Raw genomic sequence first — 18315 nt, 5'->3', positions numbered from 1 at the left:
GCAGGAAAAATATCTACTGCAGTTAAATTATTTGTTTCAAACCTGTGAGGCACTAGGATTGGGGATTCTGAGTTGCATAGTCCTCAGTTAAACCAGCATTCCCGTAAATGTATATCCTGATGAATGCGAGCTACAGCCCAGCATTTGAATATTTTCATATTCCCGAGTACTGAGATGCTTTAAACAATAACCTCATTGTTAAATACTAATTTACTGGGAGGTCAAGACTTTTTGTTTGTTTGGGTTTTTTTGTTTTTCCTTCTTGTTTCCTTCACTAGTTTCAGAGTGATGGGCACAGCAGCAACATTATGCCAGAAGAACACAGGATCACAAATCCCAGCATTTCTGGTTTATTCCAGGGGCTGGTTCCCAGAGCAGCATGTAAACCCATGTGCCTGGGCAGCAGGCGTGGAAGTTCGGCTGTAGGAACGCAGAGCTCACTCCCCGCAGTATCTTGTCTCTGGTTCCAGTGCAGTGAACCAATTAGCTTTTATCCACCTCTTTTCATATAGCTGTGGAAAGCACTATTGTCTTCCGATTATAGGGAAACCCCTTTTTATTCCATGATTTTGCAAACCTCCTTAATCCAACCTCTGATGTAAACAATGGCTTATTCTCTGAGGATGTTGGAATATACATAATGTGCTACACAAAATAGCCATAAATTAATGGTGCCTATGATCACAACGTTACATATGAAATTATTATGAAATCGATTTTCTCTCCATGTGGGTGCATTTAAATAACTATCGTATTTTAAAAGTACATTTTTTTCAAAGCCCTGAACATTTTTCTTAAAGTAGAATCAGAATCCAGCACAGTAAATCTGAGTTTTCCTCTGCAGGACAGTGTCTCCTGGAGATCGGGGTCCCAGAGATCAGCTCTGGAATGGCAGGGTTTGAGCAGGGTTCTGACAGAGCTGCTACCACTGCCGTTATCTGGCAGCACCAGGGTGTACAATATCCTGCACATCTGGCCTGTTTGGCAATAGTTAGCATAATGCTTGCTGGTTAATTAGGCTTTTTATCTTTGCATTTGTCTGGGAACATCTGAAGCCTTCCATGTTGCCTGTCGCTAATTAGTTGACTAATTAAATAGTTAGTGCTTACTTGCTGATCACAGAGCTAACATGTAATGAATGGGTTAGTGATCCCCATTGTTGTGTACTATCTGTCTTTGCCACACGTACTGATACACATGTGCTTCCCTCTGACTGCTTTTTCTTCATACCAAGGCAAACCCAGGCCATGTGCTCCATGTTGCCAGGCCCACGTCCCTCAGACATTGTTGCCTTTCATCGTTCCTGGTGAACAGAGCTCAAGTTGTGACAGAGATAAATCAGATAGGTCATAGCTGGCCTTGTTGCACAGTTGGGATCACAATGAGCACTGGCAGTGACTGATACCAGACGTGAACAAGGGGAGAGGATGTGGGTCAGGATCAGCCTTCTGAACAGCCTCTGCCAAAAATGAGACTCAATTAGCATCAATATGGGCTTATTTTATAGTTACAGCCTTGCTTTCAAGACTATCTTCAGTTTTAAACAAGATTATTTCAGCTTGAAGTACTTGCCTTTTAAACATATACAAACATTTCTCTGAGCCCAAACTGTTCTTTCATACTTGAAATTTGGAAGTATTTATAGATTTTATCTTGTTACCATTTATATTTGAATACTCATTTGAATACTCATTCTTGTTGCATGTTAAAGCTGATCTTGGAAATAGTAGTTTTCTCATAATAAGCCTGCTCAGAATTGGAATGAGTTAGAAGGGTTTTTATAGAGTGCTGGTTTGTATCCGTCATCCCCTCCTGGTGACTCAGCAGGACATGAGCATGGCTGTTCCACGGCTCTGTGCTCAGTAACCTGGTACCTCTGACTGATGCAGTTCAGAGCAAATACAAAAGCATTCCAGGTGCAAACACTGCATCTAGGTTCTGCAGTTCTCTGCTAAAGTGACAGAGGAGGTGTAGCCACTCTCTCTTCTGCTCAAATTTAATTGTGTTTGAAGTTTGTTCCCAGAGCTGTGGAGAAGGTGTAACCACTGAGCTCTCCAGAGCAGTCTGTAAGCTGCCTGTGGGTTGGTTTGGAAGCACAGCAGGCTGTTCAGACTGCTGCAGCAGAGGATAAAGGAATTGTCTGGTTAAGTTGTGATCCTTCCTGCTAGTGATTAGTGTGGATTTGATTTCTGTCCATGTGTGTATGTACTCATGAGCAGAGTAAGTGACCTGCTTGGTTTTCTGGATGCTTGACAAGCCCAAGTATTACGGTTCGTTTTCTGAATTGCTGTGCTGACCCTCCAGGTCCCAGCAATGAGTCTGAGTGCAAATCAGGGGGCGACAGTGGGAGGACATGAGGTGAGGGCATCCTATGGCTCTGAGGTGCTGGAGCTGCCTGATGTTCAGGGACACAGTGTGAGCCGGTAGCTGTGCATGTCGGAGGTGCTGCGAGGCCTGGAGCCACAGCTGCCATGTGCAGGTGTTTGGGATCAGGAATTTTGGCTCAGCTGACTCTTCTGCCAGCCATGTCCCTGTCCTTCCTAGGCTGCCAGCTTTCTGTCACCAGAATGTGGCACCAGAGTGGTGCTTCAGAACATGCAGCTTTGAGGAGAGTCTCCTCCTTCAGCGTGCTCAGCTGGCAGGAGGAGCATGTGTGGTCCTTGGCCATCAGCTAAGACAAAAATGTTGGGACAAACTTCAAACCCTTTGGGTTCAAGGGCAGTCTGTCTGGTGGCATCTGGGGCGTTTCTAGGGTGCATACTTCATCATCTCTGTGAAGGCAGAGTTCCAGATTTGCACCAGGCAACAGCACAGAGTCAAAATACTCATCTCCTCTGGAATAATCTGGAAAATTGGAGTCTGGAAAGTAGACAGCCACCTGCCACCTTAGTTTTAACATGGGTGATTGGCCAATAATATTAAAAATGTCCTGTTAACAAGCTGGAATCTGCACTGTGTTATTCACTGAAACATTCACACAGCAGCAGGCAAAACAGCAAAGTTTCAGCCACAGTCTAGTCTTACTGCCCAATTTATGGTACCTTTATTTCTGAAAAAATGGTGTTGATGTCTCTCAACTGCGATTTGGAATCTGCCAGGCAATTGAACAGTGAGAGACTAACTACCAAGGCCATCATCAGATATCCCTCATTTTCTGTCTAGAAAAATAATTGCCCTTTTTGAACAGGATGAAATGCTGGAACACTGGTGGAATGGAAATTGAAATTTTAAAAAGGAAATGCTCTCAGTAAAGCAGTGATTGGGTGGCACTTTGATTTGGTCAGACTCAAAGCTAACTTAGATTTGGGATGGTAGGGCTGCCCTTGTGATGTCTGCAACTATGGATGTTCCTGTGCAAGGATATAGATGGGTCTGATTTAGCCATGTATTTTGAATGAGCCAAGGAAAGAGGTCTTTAAATTTCCCTGTTCTGTCACAGAACAATTAATACTGTAAGGACTTTGACACATTGATTTTAATAAGCTAGATCCTGGAAACACCACCGGTCTTGAGTGGATCCTCTAGTTTTGGAAGAGCCCCTTAAGAAATGTGTAGCCGTGTTGTCGGATAAGTCGTGATCTGATTTATACTGTGCTACAAAATTCAGTGTATGCTCACAGTGATGCTCCATGCAGAGTGTTAAAACAGTTCATGTTTGCACCTGAAGTGATGTTGGACTAAGGAAGGAAATAGGCAAATACTTGATGCACTTAGTTAAGGTCCTTAAGGTTCTGGAGAATGGGTGCTTTGGGTAGTTGTTGATACAAACAACAAACCCTTTCTGCTGCTGCTGGGACCAGTATGACCAAAGGCTCACTAAGGTGTGGGATCTTCTGCAGAGCCTCCATCCTGCTGAGGGGCATCACGTCTTACCACACAGGGAAATGGTTTTGCTGCATTTTCACACCTCTTCATGCTTGGTTCTGTGTTGATTGTTCCTTGCTTGAGTCACATCTGGCTGCTCCAAGAGTGGGAGGCAGCAGAAGGCAGGGAAAAGGCTTGGACAGTTCTGCCAGCAAAGGCAACAGGCTTGGTCCAAGCAAAGCAATTCAGTTTGGAGGCAATATGGAAACACATTGCTCGGAAAGGTTGCTCAGAGCAAGTGTGTAGCATTAAGTAACATATTTATCCTGGAGTGAAAGCATGAATGAGTGGGGTTTCTGTTTGATTATTAATATGAGCAGCCTTTGTTAAGCTGGGCGTTTCTGTTTGGAGTTTTGTGTGGAGATGGAAAATCTGTTAGAATATCGTTTCCTTTTGGAGAAGTCTCTTCTCCAAATCACATTTAAGTTGCTGTGTTCTTGAAATTTTTCCTTTAAAAAAATCCTACTTTGGATAAATGGTTATATGAGGGTAAAGGAGAACTGCTGTCTCTATCTCTCTTGTACAGTGAGTCTGACACCTGGGCGTGCTGAAGTCTCTGTGCCTTGAACACTAGGTTATTGCCTGCTGGGGCTCTCATCATCATTTCTCATTCTGGGCTCCTTCCTCTCCACAAAAGTCTTAAGGTTTCTTTTTTTGTTTTCGGACAGAGATTTCTCTAATTTCCAAGTGTCATCCCATCTCCGTGATAAAGTCTAGTGGTGAAAACAGACTATTTGTTACCATTTTCAGAACAATCTTGAGCTGCAGTTTTTACAAGGACTCTGCTGCAGTGAAGCTTAGGGTCCAATGTCATTAGGACTTTACTTTTGGATAGGTTATAATTCCAGATATTTTTGTTTAAAGATTATGTGTACAGGAGAACAGTGCACATGGTTACTAAATTTGGGAGACACATAAAATATCTTCTGTCACCTTTTCATTTTAGTTTTTATAAATGTCTGGAAAATTAATTAAAAAAATGTGTGATTTCAAATCAATTGAAATGCTTAGGTTCATGGAGACTACTTCACTACACTTTATTTCTTGTAACAAAAGTGATTTGACTTATTATTTGTGATAATGAGGGGTTTAATGAAAGCAATTAATTAAATGATTTGTTCAGGCAGTTTCCACCACCTAAGCCTCCATCATTATGCTGCACACAGAAGGAAAAAAAAGATAGCAAGACATCAGGCAAAAAATCCAGCAAAATGAACAAGGAATATTCTAAGAGACTCACAAACACCAGGATATATGTAAATACTGTACTAAAACTTTTGTGTTTGTTCCTTTGATTGTGCTCAAAGTAAATTGACAACCCTGTTTTATTTTGAGGACAAGGGTGTTCGACTCCTTTTGTAGCTGTCCTCTAGAGCTGTGCACTGAAACCCAACACCTTTTGCTTATTTCCCTAGATACTCTAATCCCTGCCTGCTTTACCAGTATCTTTGAGCTGTTCTTCCCTCTGTATCCACAGCAACGTGAATCCCTGCTGGAATTATTTGCTTCTGAAATGCAGGTGCACTTGTTTAATGTTGCACTGGTTCAGGCTCTTAACTTGAAGACTTTCTCACCAAATGGGAACCTCTGCTTTGCCCTGTTTCATGTCAGGCATTGTTATATTTATTAGCAGCATGTAAGTCATTCCCTCTCCTGACACCCACTACCTGTTTCCAGAGCCTTGGTTGTTTTTCAATTGTTAAGAGCTTTTAGACAGCAGTAAGGAATCAAAAACCATCTTATATAAACCATCCTTTTGTTAGCCTAGAAATAATGAAGCTCCATGGAGGAAAAGGAAGAATGTGTAGAGTGAAGGAGTCAAAATGCTCCAAACTGTCACCTCATGACAGTTTTCCATCTCCACACAAAACTGTGCCAGTGCCTGGAAGTGGCCGTGGCTGAGCACCGCAGCGTGCCTCTAGTGTTCAGCCTTGTATTTAAGTGCCTGTGTATATGTAAATATATTTTACATTCTGGGGTTAGGCAAGCCAGCTGCAGTTCTGAAATCAGGCTTGTGTGACACAGGGTACAGCATTTGTTACTTATTGAAAGATTCTGATAATTTTCACAAGTACTAGCCTGTGCTTAAACATGGAACAAATTTGGACACTTAGCAGCAGAAGCAATTTGCTTCTCTGTTTGAAAATGAGACTGTTCTTTGCATGAATCTGTGCCTGGAGCTGTGTGGCTCCACAGAGCCGGAGGGCAGCATGTGGTGCTCGAATCATGGGCAGGTGCCAGGTACCAACCCCTGGGTCTGCCCCCAGCATCAGTGTGCCTCTGGGCAGTTTTCATCCAGTGTGCTTTGTGCCTTGATTTTGCTCAGTGTAAAGTGGGAATCAAAGATATGACTCATTTCATCCCAGTATTCAAAGGGGATGCTAATCAACATTTTGATGCCTATGAGATGGATGAATGGGAAACATGAATTAATGTTTGGGGCATATGGGGATGCCATGGGAGCACCGAGGTAGAAGTAAGTCATTAGTAAATCGTACAGAGTGAAAGGTCTGAATTGAAGCCTCCAGCTCAATGGGGAAGAAGGGAACAAATACCATATGAGTGGGGAAATCCTGGATGACTGCATGTGGACTCAATAGAGGTAGAGCATCTGCAGAGGAAAATAGTATGTGCCCAGATCAATAAAGTGCATCATAGTGCAGTCATGCAAACACAGCACATTAACGTTGCTTAGGACCTTCATTCTGCCATTTTTCTGATGCTTGCTTGCAACACTTTCAGCCTAAATATTGTTAGTGTAATTTAAACTTAATGTTATTGTAGCACCTGGGTTTGGAGACCTCTTGGCAAGAGGCCGTGCAGCATGTACAGAGGTGACTTCAGCTCCAGGCTGGAAGGAAACCTCCTTGCTATGAGGGCAGACTGTCTAGGGTATTTGTGTAATTAATCACATGTATACTGAATGCCAAGGAGTCGTACACATGTTTAGGTGTGTGAAGTTACTGTGCTTGTTCTGTTTGCACCCTGTGAGGAGCACTCCCTGTGTGCAGATGGCATCATTCTGCATACTCTACATTCAGCCTCATGGATCAGGCTCACTCTCATTTACATGAAGACCATTTTGTATCACTCAGCCAGCATAATGTGGCCATAAATGAAGAGCAAATTCTATTTACACCCACCTCTGCAGAGTGACCTTAATTTAAATGAGAATCAGGCCCATAATCTGTATAAATATATGCACTCTGTTACATTAAGGTTATTTATTACTTTGTGCTCGGCCTGAGTATGCATGGAGATTTACCACAGATAATCCATAATCCAGAATTAAACTATTAATATGCATTTCAAGAGGGGCAGCCATAACCTTGAAATTCCTTGGTTTAAGTATGACCTTTAACTTTGTTTGAATATATTTTTTAAATGTATGAATAACAAATTAACATTGGTTGATAAAAAACATTCTGATTCCTCTGTACCATTTGCATCAGTCCATCCTTAACTTACAGAAAGCCTTGAAGATTAGAAGGCTTAATCACTCATAATATTTATTTGTTTTTAAATGTCAGATCACATTTAGTTCAACATACTGTCAGTCTTGTCCCCCCTCCTCAAGCTGGCATTACTGAAACTGCAATGGAAATTGTTCTTCTTTTTGTATCCAGAGACACCTGTATCTGAGCAAAGTGACCAAACACTTCATGCCTGTGTAAAGGAATTACTTTCTGTATCCTCCTGAACATGGAATTCTGAGCTATGCTGTTCCTTTGACGAGTCCTCCGAATTTCTGGTCCAGCTGGGGCTGTTTGTTTTTCTTTCCACAGGCCACGTCTGAAGTTCAACAACCTGACCTTGGTTTCCATTCATGGCCTTCCAGGAAAAGACCCACCAGGCTCCAAGCATAGAAGATTTTTAATTAACAGGTTTGGCTTCACCTCTAAACACTTCCATAGTTCCAAAGGAAAACGTAACACTTTGTAATTCTCGTGAACTTGTCCTACGTTTTAGATAGGTACACAGACAGATAGCCCCAAAATACTCCAGTCTGTCTATCCAGCATTCACTCACCTGTGAGAGGAGTTGGATAGAATTGTGAGTAGGAAAACAGTGCCAAAGCAGTAACTTCAGGACAGCCATCCACTGTGTTATACCAGGACACTGGTCTCTGCTTTCCAAGGCTTTTTGCATTGTTTAAACCTCCAGTTTCAAAAGAAATGGCAGAAGATATCTACTTGCTTTTTAAATCTCATTTGGTTTTAACTTTCATGAATTTTGTTCCAAATAATGCTGAACAAAAGAACATACAAGAATTCATGTTAGTAGTGTAACCAGGCACCAGCAGAGTAGCACATGGTTCAGAGTTCCCTGGTGACAGTGAGCATTTTGCTGGATGTACAGGGGGGACTCATAGGATTGTTACTGTTGATCAGTTTAGCAGAACTGTGCTGCATCAATTCTGCTGCTCATAGACTGTGTGTGTGCTGGTGCCTGGGCTATGGCAGCCTGTCCCCAGTCCCAGAGCCAGGGCTGGTGCACAACAGAATGGAAGATGGTGAAAGAGTCCTGTGTGTGCCTAGGGAGTGTCAAACACTTCATGTGTTTCCTTGTTTGCCAGTAAATAAAATATCTTCCATCTCCTAGGACAAAATCTTACCTCATTGAAATTCACAGTACGTAATTCTCACTTAAATGCAGTATTTTTGTTTTGATGGCTTTATTTTTTATTCTGGAATAGTGACTAGAAATCCTCGCTGTGGGCAGGAACATGATTGTTCTGGACATTGAGAAGTATGGAATTAAAATGGATCAGTTATTCTGAATAGCTGGGGAATGAACTTCGTGTGAGTTACTTGGATTTGGCATGTGACTCTTCGGAGCCTGCACATTGTATTTTACCACATCTTTTCCTCAGTGAGCAGCAGTGCACTAAAGGGCTCTTTAAATGACAAAACAACTCTGTGTTTGCTTGCTGAACCTTACAAATAAAATCTCTACAAAGATGTGAAAATGTTTGGATGTGAACCTGTTTAAAGCCACTTGTTCTTGTTTGCAATGTTGCCCTGACGAGGAATTTTTTTATAAGTAGTTACCTGAATTAATATTTGTTATTGTAGAAAGGTGTGTCTTCAAGTACAAATCTAGGAAATGAAAGGATTAAATGCTCACATAAATGCATGTACTCTTTTTGCTAAGTGCACTGTAAAAAAGACTTGTACGAACAAAGCATCCTTCCTGATGGAAAGTTGCAGTTCAGAGCTGCCTCACCAGATTTAGCTGTTAAAATCTGAAAGCAGATTAAGAGTGAAAATTGAACTCTGCAGGGTATGATTTCTGAAAGCATCCCTGTGATTTTGGAGTGTCAGTCTCCCGGGAGCTGTGCACCTCAATTATGAAGGTGGTTTTGAAAACCCTCCTCTGTCCCTGATGTCCATTTTATTTATAGATTTCTGCATGATTGCAGTTTAGAATTGTCAGTGGTTTTCTTCCCTTATTTATTTGCCTCTGGTACCTGTGAGTACAGAAGATGCAGACCTCAGAAAGCCTGGCAATTCTGCCCTAAAATTCTCCAGGTCATGAAAGGAGCTGCACTTGTTCCTGTGGCATTCTGAATGCCAATTTTGGGAATTTGGTAGCAATAATTAACATGCAGCAAGCAGCCCCACGTCGGAATGTGTATTCTGGTACAAGTAGCACAGTAGCAGCTGTCAGCATCAGGTCTCGGCCTGGTGCTCTCTGCCACAGCCACCAGCGTCTCAGAAAGGCATCAAATGCTCAAGCACAAGCTGAGTCCCCTCTGTTTAATCACATTTAGGCCCGTAGGAGAAAGTGGAATGTTTTTCATCACTCGGTATCAATGGAAAGTCAAGTTCTTAGGCCCCTGAAAGCATGAGCTTTGTTTGGCAGATGGAATATATTTTCTGTAGTGACTTGAGCTCACACCTGAGTGAAGTCCAAGGTCTCTGTATTGGCCATTCCCATCCTGCCTTATGGCTCTGAGGTGCTGGCAGGGGTGACAGTCAGCTTCTTTCACACAGGATGTTCAAGCTCCTTCTTCTTGCTGTGTCACTCCAGTCTCACAAAATAAACATCTGTATGACACCAGACATTCATCTTTTTTGCTTTTATAAAACCTGTTGCATTCTCTTTCGCTAGATCCTATGGGTTTATCCCTCTACAAAGCTATAAATTAGTTTGTCAGTTGTACTGAAAGAAGCTAATTGAACTACTGAAATTGGTTTTCAGTATCAGGAAGGTATGGAGTTGAGCTCAGCTGGATTTGGAGAATGGCCAACAACCCCCTGTGCATTTCCATGGTGGGCTATTGCCAGGCTCTGGGGTGTTCAAGGATCGCAACAGGCCTTGTTGGAAGTGTTCTCTGTCTGGTCCTTCTCACATTTTACAGTGATGTGTCTGTTGCACATGTGCATCGAAGTATTTTGTCATCATGAATCTTTGTCTTTCCAGAAGTCTGTTAAGCAGAGAGGGTAGTACAAATACAACAATGACTAAGTGTCTGGTATTTCCTTGGTTGGGCAGAGTAGGTAACAAATTTAGTACATTTTCAGAATTTGTCATTCTTACGTTGTGGAAAAGTTCATTTGGAAAAGGATCACCAAGAGGAGATTTGAGATCTCTGCCTTCTAGCTCTGACAACGATTTTCCTAGCTTTCTATTAATTTTCAAACTTTTTGAACTAGTACTTTGGAACATGGTTGCTAAAATGCCAGTGGTGCCTTCCCTGCATCTGTATCTCACCACACCCACCGCTGCTGAAGCTGAATAGCAAAGGAAGGAAAAGTGGAGGGAAAACTAAATAAGGGAGTCTTGTCTTGCAGAAAGAATTGGACCATCGAAGTATTTTCTTTGCAGGTGCAAAAGCCTACTCCTTGCATCAGCCTGCAAAGAAAAAGCAGAGTAAAGCATGTATTTCTGACCTTGTTCTTAAATTATGTGGTTGTATGGCCCAGTGCTGGGAGGGATTGTTTGGTTTTAGCAGAAAGTTGTCAATTTGTAACTGAGTATTTCATAATTACTAATCTTTTACCGTAGACTGCCGTAAACTCACAGCGAGGGAGCGAGCTGAACCACTGGGGGCCTCGGGCGAAATCACCAGATGTCTAATTAATGCCTGCTGTCAGCTGCCGAAATGTCACTTACAGATATTCTTTCTTCACAGCCACTGTTTTAATGATGAAGATTATGCACAGATGTCACTTTGTTCCTGGGTTAACGTTGTGGTTGGTAAAATGACTGGCATAAATCGCGCTGCCAAATACGTGGTTGTTTCCAAGGAGAAGAAAATACCGTATGACTACCTGGTTCTCTGCACGGGACAGAAGTACCAGGTGAGGTTGTGTGTGGAGTGAGAACCAGCACAATATTCCCAGTGTTCACAGTGGATGGTGTTTCTGTGGTCAGCAGAGCTCCTGATCAAGTGTAGCACCAGGCAGTTTGCAGCCCTTCAGTGCAGCAGGTTGTGCTTTGTCAGTGTGACTGTTGAGCTCAGAGGAGAGGAGAGGTTGGGCAGAATTTGCCACCAGCAATGGCACTGCACAGGGTCACATATGAAGCAAAGCTGCCAGTGTTTTTGCCACCGTCACCATTAGACCTGCTGAGGACTAGGCCCAATTGACATGTGGCCACAGCCACAGGAGACTTAACTCCAGCTGGTCTAACACCATTTGACCTAGTTTCGGCAATGGAGAGAATTCCTTATCAAATTAATGACTCATCTCACATGATGACCATGCCTAGGCACGTCCATGATGCTGCTTGGTATTGTGGCACACAGCTGAGCTTCTGGAGAGATTGAAGCAAATCCTTAGCTGAATGTCAGATGTGAAATCAAGCTGAGCTCTAGGCCCACAGGCTCAACTTCCACTTGGACAGCCGGAGCAGGGTTGGTTCTGACTCACGTATCTCCATGAGGCCATCAGGCCATGTAACCAAATGGGCAGCTTGGTACAGCTCCCTTCCTGCAGGAGTTTGCCTTACTGAGTGGTTTGGGATAGGAATTGTGAGCAAGGCATTTTGCCTTTATAATCAGGAGATGAATCTGACCACATCCGCAGGTTTTTAGAGTGCTGTTCCCCAAGTTTCACACATGAATGTGACAGTGTTCAGCCCGCAGTGGTGTCTGACTGTGTGTGTGCAGGAGGCTGTGGTGTCCTGTGATCACAGGACAGCAGCCCATGGTCACCATTCAACAGGGATGAAACAAAAGCTGAAGTGTTAGCTGAATGACTTTAGATGCTCCTAGAAAAAGACATTTGGAGGTAACTCTGACTTAAAAAATAACTTACGGGAGGTAGCTACAGTGGAGAAGGAAGAAAGATAAAGAAAGCAAGAGAAAAGTCAGGTTTGATCTGCCTTTGAGAAGAAAACCTGCCATCATCTCTTCTCACTTCTAAGCTCTATGAAAGGACAGGAAGGAATTACTTTTGTCATCTGGGTTCTGTTTGATTACACAGAGCTGTAGTTTATCCTCTTTGTAAGTTTTTCCTTATTTGATAAGCAGCCAAATTTGTTTTGGTTTAGTGGATTTACTTGTTAAGTAAGATCTTTTGATGTCAGGCCTGGTTTCATATGATCCAACAGTATCTCAGTTGATCCGGTTGGCAGTGAGAACATTGCTCAGGATGTGGATCACTGGTGCTGCAGAAGTCAGATAAGATTCTTTTTTTGCTTTGTACAATTCAGATTGAGTTTGTTACTGCAAAAGCACCACTATACAATTAACATGTTACTGAACCCTGGCATTTGAACTGTCAAGCAGGTTGTGGTCCCTTTCTCTGGGACAAAATCTTGTTTTAGAAATTTGATTTTTGCTGACAAAAGGTGGAGGCACTCTGGCTTCATAAAGACTTTCCAAGGGCTATTTAAAGTTACTCAGAGAACTGCAGAGATCCCTCAGCTGTGTTGCTGCATTTCTGCTCTTTGCTGTGCTGTCTCTCATGTTTGCCATGTGCCTCCACTTGTACTGGCACTCCTGTTTGAAATGGTCACCCACATCCCATAGAAAACAGGGAATACATGCAGTGTGTATAGTCAGATCAGCACTAATCCATGTTCTCTGTGGCCACGGAGGAGTTTGCTGCTGCTGAGTGTGCAGAAGGGTTGGGATGTGCAAAGACAGCGGCCCTTAGGTAGTCAAAGTCAGAGTGTCATTGTGTTTTAACATCTCCGGGGTATGTGCCATATCCATTCACTCACTGATTCATTTCTTCCAGGCCCTGGCTCCCACTGGAGCGGATATCAGTAAGCTGCCGACTAATAGAGAAGTCATGAATAAGTGGCCACAGAGATACACAGGGAGAATCCCTTCCAATCACTTCACTCTCAACAATGACCAGGACTGCTTGCAGGCAACACAGTGGCTGAAGGAAAACTTTGTCCACTCCAAAGGTGAGGGGGTTCGTTAACACATACACACTTATAGAAATGTTTTTGAGGCATATTGTTTCCTTAATTCCATGGTATAATTGGTGCCTGATTAATTCTAACAAAGTCTTTCATCTGCTGTGCTTTGTTTTCCAGATTAATTTACAATTTGTTGTCATTTTTGATACCCAGCATATTTAGCTAGGAAAGAAAGGCTTGAGATAGATTAATTATCTGCAGTTATTATATAAAACAAAATGAGTCCCAAATGCAAATCTGGCTGGAGTAATTAATTAGCCAATCAAATAATAATTGAATTAGTGGATATGTTTTTCTGTTGTATAGAAAAACATCTAGGTTTGCAGTGTAACACAAAGAAAATAGGTCTAAATTAGGAAGTCTCTGTCAGTGTTGTATTCAGTTGCATCGGTTAGATTTTCACACAGAACTGCCAGCTCCTGGTATTTTCTTTTTAGCCCTTAAAATCAGACATTTGTGCAGATGTTCACCATCCCTGTGTTTCCTCAGCCTCTTTCCTATATTCATTAGTCTGTTCACTGAGGTTGTGCACTTTTAAAAATATCTGGGATCATCCAGGCTTCCGAGTCAGCTTTAGACTACAGAAACAGTCTGTGAGTTTGTGCAATGTCAGTTCTTGCTGGCTCTGTGTGAGGAGAATGCAGAGCAGGACAGCCATCTTTGTGGGGAGTTCCTGTTGATGGAGTGTAACAGCAGGACATTCCTGAAGATGTGTTTTACCTGTTTTCATAGAATGTGATGAGAATTGGCAGTGTTTTGGTGTAGTGCAAAGTTCACACCTGCTTGGCAGTCCTTTAAGGTAGTTCTTGAGAAGTTCCTGTATCATCTTCCAGGTCTTGCTACGATCGGGACAGGAGCCCATAAACATGGTAATGCTTTTTCAGACAGCTTCCCGGCCTCAGGCATGTCAGTAGAGCCTCTGTTCCACCTGTCCTCCAGCTGGGACCAGCCCTGCCTGCACAGCCTTACCTGGTGTCTAGCTGATACAGCTGCCTTTGCATAAACAGATGAGGTTGTTCGTTTTCCCTGTTTGCTATTGCTAGTCTTTCATGTAAATCTGTGCATGCCCAGTCCTGGAATGTGCTCTGGTACACCTGCACAGAGACACTACTCAGGAGCAGCTGCCATCTGGGATGTGAGGCACTGGGAGGATCCGTTGCTCTGTGGGCAAACAGCACACTCACAGCATCTCATCTGCTCTGGCATGAGTGCACCTTTACCAGTAGTAATACTAAATTCATGTCATATTAGTCTTGACTCCATTATTGCTGCTGGCCCTTGTCACAGTGTGAAATTGGGTCTTGTAATGAGGCTCTGTTGTGTCTTTGGGTCTAAGGAGCAGGGCAAGCACCAGCCCCATGGCTGCCCTAGGGCAGGGCAAGCATTGGCCCCACAGCCTCTGCTGTGGCTTGGCTGATGGAACCCAGCCACCTAATGCATGGAACCTATTACAGCTGTAATTGTGACTAATTGAAATTCATCTCCTATTAGCTCTGCACTTTCCATGAAAATAAAAAGTAGGATGGAAGTAAAGTAAGGAACGAAACTGCTTTAATGGCCCAAAATGGAGCAATTATTTTTTCTCTTTACCTAAGCATAGTTTACTGCCTTATTAAGTAGGAATACTCTTGCATTAAAATTCCAGTGCATGAATCACCACCTGGAGCCACCAATGCTTTAGTGCATACTGGGCTTCTCCTTTAGCTTTTGCAGACTGCAAAGATTCAGGTCACACTAGGGTCACTGAAATCTTGTACTTCCACTTGTGGGAAATGAATGAGCCTGCTTTGCAGCAGGACGCTGACATTCAGGTAATAAATGGTAAAACTACTGTAATGATCTTTATTTATGGCTGCTTTTTCCGTGAAAGATTATTATGTTTATTCACAGATAGATGCATTTTCATGTAGTTAAATAATAAAAGCATCCTGAGGAACTGCTCTCTGTCCAGTGGACATAATTTCAGTTCATAATGAATATCTGTAGTTCCTAGACTACTACCACTGTCAACTAAAAAGCCACTATTATTGTAATAAGCAGAAGCAGTAAATTGTTGATTTACAAGAGGTCAGTAAAGGAGCATTGCTTTCCCTGATCTAATGCAGTTGTATTTAATATTACCATATAAAACAGAATTTTAATTTTCCTTGAGAAATGTAGGTCTCAAATCTGATCTTGTATATCCCCAAATGCCAGTATGTAATGCAATAACTGAGCTTCCCTCCGAGGGGGCTGGTGCTGCTGTATGGCCAAGGTGCCTCAGCCCAGCCTTGCCTGCCCTGGAGTCAGACTGGGGCTTTGCTGTGCTGTGCCTCTAAGACTTCCTCATCCCCTTTTCCCAGCCACTGCATCCTCTTCAGCTCCTGATGTGTTTCACTCCTTGCAAATCCAAAGTGTGTAAATGTAGCATGAGGCTGTGAGCACATGCACACCAGGCTCTTGTCTGCACTGTCAGCACATTGAGTTACTAAAAATGAGTAAAGCAAAGCTGCTCTTTCACCATGAGTTCTGCTGGGTTGCCTCGCTGCTGCAGCAGGGAAAAAATAATCAGCCTTATGTCTGTCTTCTCTTTTGGCCCTCTCCTGAGGCCAGTACTACCTGCAGACAGGCAGCCTTGGCAGGCATGAGCCATGGGCTCTTCTGGCTTGGAAAGTCAGCTCAGTAGTGGACACATTGGACAGAATTCCTCTATTCTGCATGATATTTCTGAAAGTAGTAAGATCTATTTCTTCTTATGTTTTCAAACTGATACATGTGCAGGTAAAATTGTTCTGTCCCTCTGGTCATTGCTGTGAATTGCATAAACATGCATTCCATTATTTTTGAGTATGTGTACTTATAGGGCAGTTCTTTTCTCTGGCAGCTATGAAGAGAGATGTTTATTTGGCAGATACAAGTAGCCAAACTGATAGAGACAAATAAAATAACCTTGTAGTCAAAGGGGAATGGTAGAACATCTTTATCATTAATATTCTTGGGATCTGAGGCTGTGTGCATGCTCGGTCTAGTATTACCCTGTATCTCATGCAGTAAAACATGGTCCCAGTCAAATTAGTTTAGCCTGTGAAATAATACAATTTAGGTTATAGGGAATGCTGTCACTTGTGGCGAGACATAAATGCCAATGCTGAGATAAATGTGCGAGTTAGTTGCAGCACTGCCCAGGTATGGGACATTAAAGCACTGGGAACGTGCTTTTGATGCATCCTTGTGCAGACAGGTCAGATCCTTGGTGTTCTGAAACACCCATCAGACTCAGCATCCAGGAGCTGATGTGGACATTGGCAGGCAGGCAGAGATGTTCCTGCCTTTGCCTCAACCTCACAGCCAGAGCCTGGAATGGCTGCGGAGCATGTGGTGCATGGAGGAGCCTGCAGGCTTGGGCTCAGCCCTCCTGTGATCGGCAGGAGCTGGGCTCAGCCTTCGTGGGAAGGGTCCTTAGCCCCTGGGAGAAATGTTCCCAGCCTCTCCTAGGACAGCTGGATCATTTTGCCTGGATTACTTGAAAGCTTAGTGGATCATAGAGCAGATAAATGGTTCCTGTTCCAAGCAGAGGGGCCGAGAGAACAGGGAGGAGAGGAACACGTTTCAATCCCTGCTCAGAGGAATGTTTTATATTAACCCTCCTGAGATAAAACACATAGCTGCTCCGCTGCATCCCAGCTCTGCTTCCGTTATTGCCAGGAGGGCTTAGCCATTAGGCTGGAGAGTCCTGTTGTGCTCACACAGAACACAACAGAACCCTCCCATCCCCATGTATTCCCTCTCAGCTCTGACTGTGCTGTTTGAAGTGGCACCAGTTCAGCATGAGAACATGCAGGGTCCTACATTACAGCTCTGCAGAGAAGGGCAGGAGGTGTGGGTTGGGTCAGATCTCCATTACCCAGGGTGGGAAGATGGAGCTGGTTTCAGTAGTGGTTTCTGCACTGGTGCCGATGCTCTGCAGAAAGGGTGGCAGCTGGTCAGATGTCTGCCTTCTCCAGCCTGCTGACCTCCCAGCAGCGAGCAAGGACAGAGCCTGGATGGCTTGGAGCACATCCTCAAGGCATTTTGGGTTTGGGTGTTGTGTGACGTGCTATGTTGAGACCTGCAGGTTCATCCTGTGGCCTATGGTGGTGGGACACAGTGTGGGGGGCACACAGCAGCAGGCACAAGATACATCTGCAGGGCTGTCCCCATTCTCTGGAGATGAGGCTTTGGTGGAAAGAAGCAGCGGCACTGGTGACCTCCCATGTGGCACAAGGGCTTGTTTTCTATAATTTGGCCTTTCCACACTTTGGTGGTTTTTTTCTGCATGATGTACTTAATTTGCTCCTGTCTGCTCCCCCCTCCATCAGCCCTTTGAATGAGCAAAATTGAGGAGAGAGAGGAAAGCAAAATAAAAATGGTGATTTTTTTTTTTTTTACCCCTAGAGGCTTTTCAATCAAAATAATTTCAAATTATGAGGTCAGGATGAATGTCATACTTCTGTGTTAAGTACTTGCCTACTTTGTGGGATGTTTTGTACAGATTCTTCACTAAATTATCTTAGCTACTGTTGCTAGGTAACATTGTTTTCTTCATAGCATCAGAGAAATAAGAGGGTCAAAGAGAGCAATTTCATGTTATTATCATCTGAGTTATACTAATAAGGTTTTCATTGTATGTCTTAGAATTTTTTTCCCCTTTTTTTTTCCTCTTAGGGAACGTCATTGTCTATGGGAATACAATTGACATTTACACCACGGTAGAAACCCTCTTATCTCTTGGAATCGATGGTTCTCGCATCCATCTCGTACAGCCTCCGCTCAGCTTGGATGTTACTTGCCTCAACAACGCCAACCTGGAAAAAGCTGTGTGGGAGGCACTGTCACAGGCTGGTGTGTCCGTGCATTGTGACAGCATCCTGGCACAATGGGGTGAAGGCAATGACCCAGACCTGATCACCTATGCTGCCTTCACTACTGGCACAAACCCGTTTAAATTGCAGTGCTCAGTAAGTATATGCTTTCAGTGTATTCCCTTCAATTTGGTTTTATGACAAAGGCCATCAAATTTAGATAGTCCCTTGCTGATTTATCTATTTCCTC

At 43.3% G+C, this 18315-nt stretch overlaps 1 protein-coding gene across 1 annotated transcript in view; it reads left to right on the top strand.

The window, feature by feature from the left end:
• Nucleotides 1-18315, top strand: part of CFAP61 (cilia and flagella associated protein 61) — a gene marked incomplete at both ends in the record, with an annotated part of 39581 nt that overhangs the window by 3043 nt on the left and 18223 nt on the right. The window contains 4 exons of the mRNA XM_009083775.1: nt 7650-7748; nt 11003-11171; nt 13056-13230; nt 17929-18221. Coding sequence (XP_009082023.1) covers nt 7650-7748; nt 11003-11171; nt 13056-13230; nt 17929-18221 — 736 coding nt within the window. The remainder of the gene's footprint in view (nt 1-7649; nt 7749-11002; nt 11172-13055; nt 13231-17928; nt 18222-18315) is intronic.

Source organism: Acanthisitta chloris, unplaced genomic scaffold (genome assembly GCF_000695815.1).
Source record: "Acanthisitta chloris isolate BGI_N310 unplaced genomic scaffold, ASM69581v1 scaffold42231, whole genome shotgun sequence".
Classification (NCBI taxonomy): Eukaryota; Metazoa; Chordata; class Aves; order Passeriformes; family Acanthisittidae; genus Acanthisitta; species Acanthisitta chloris.
This window is presented reverse-complemented; position numbering and strand designations above follow the sequence as displayed.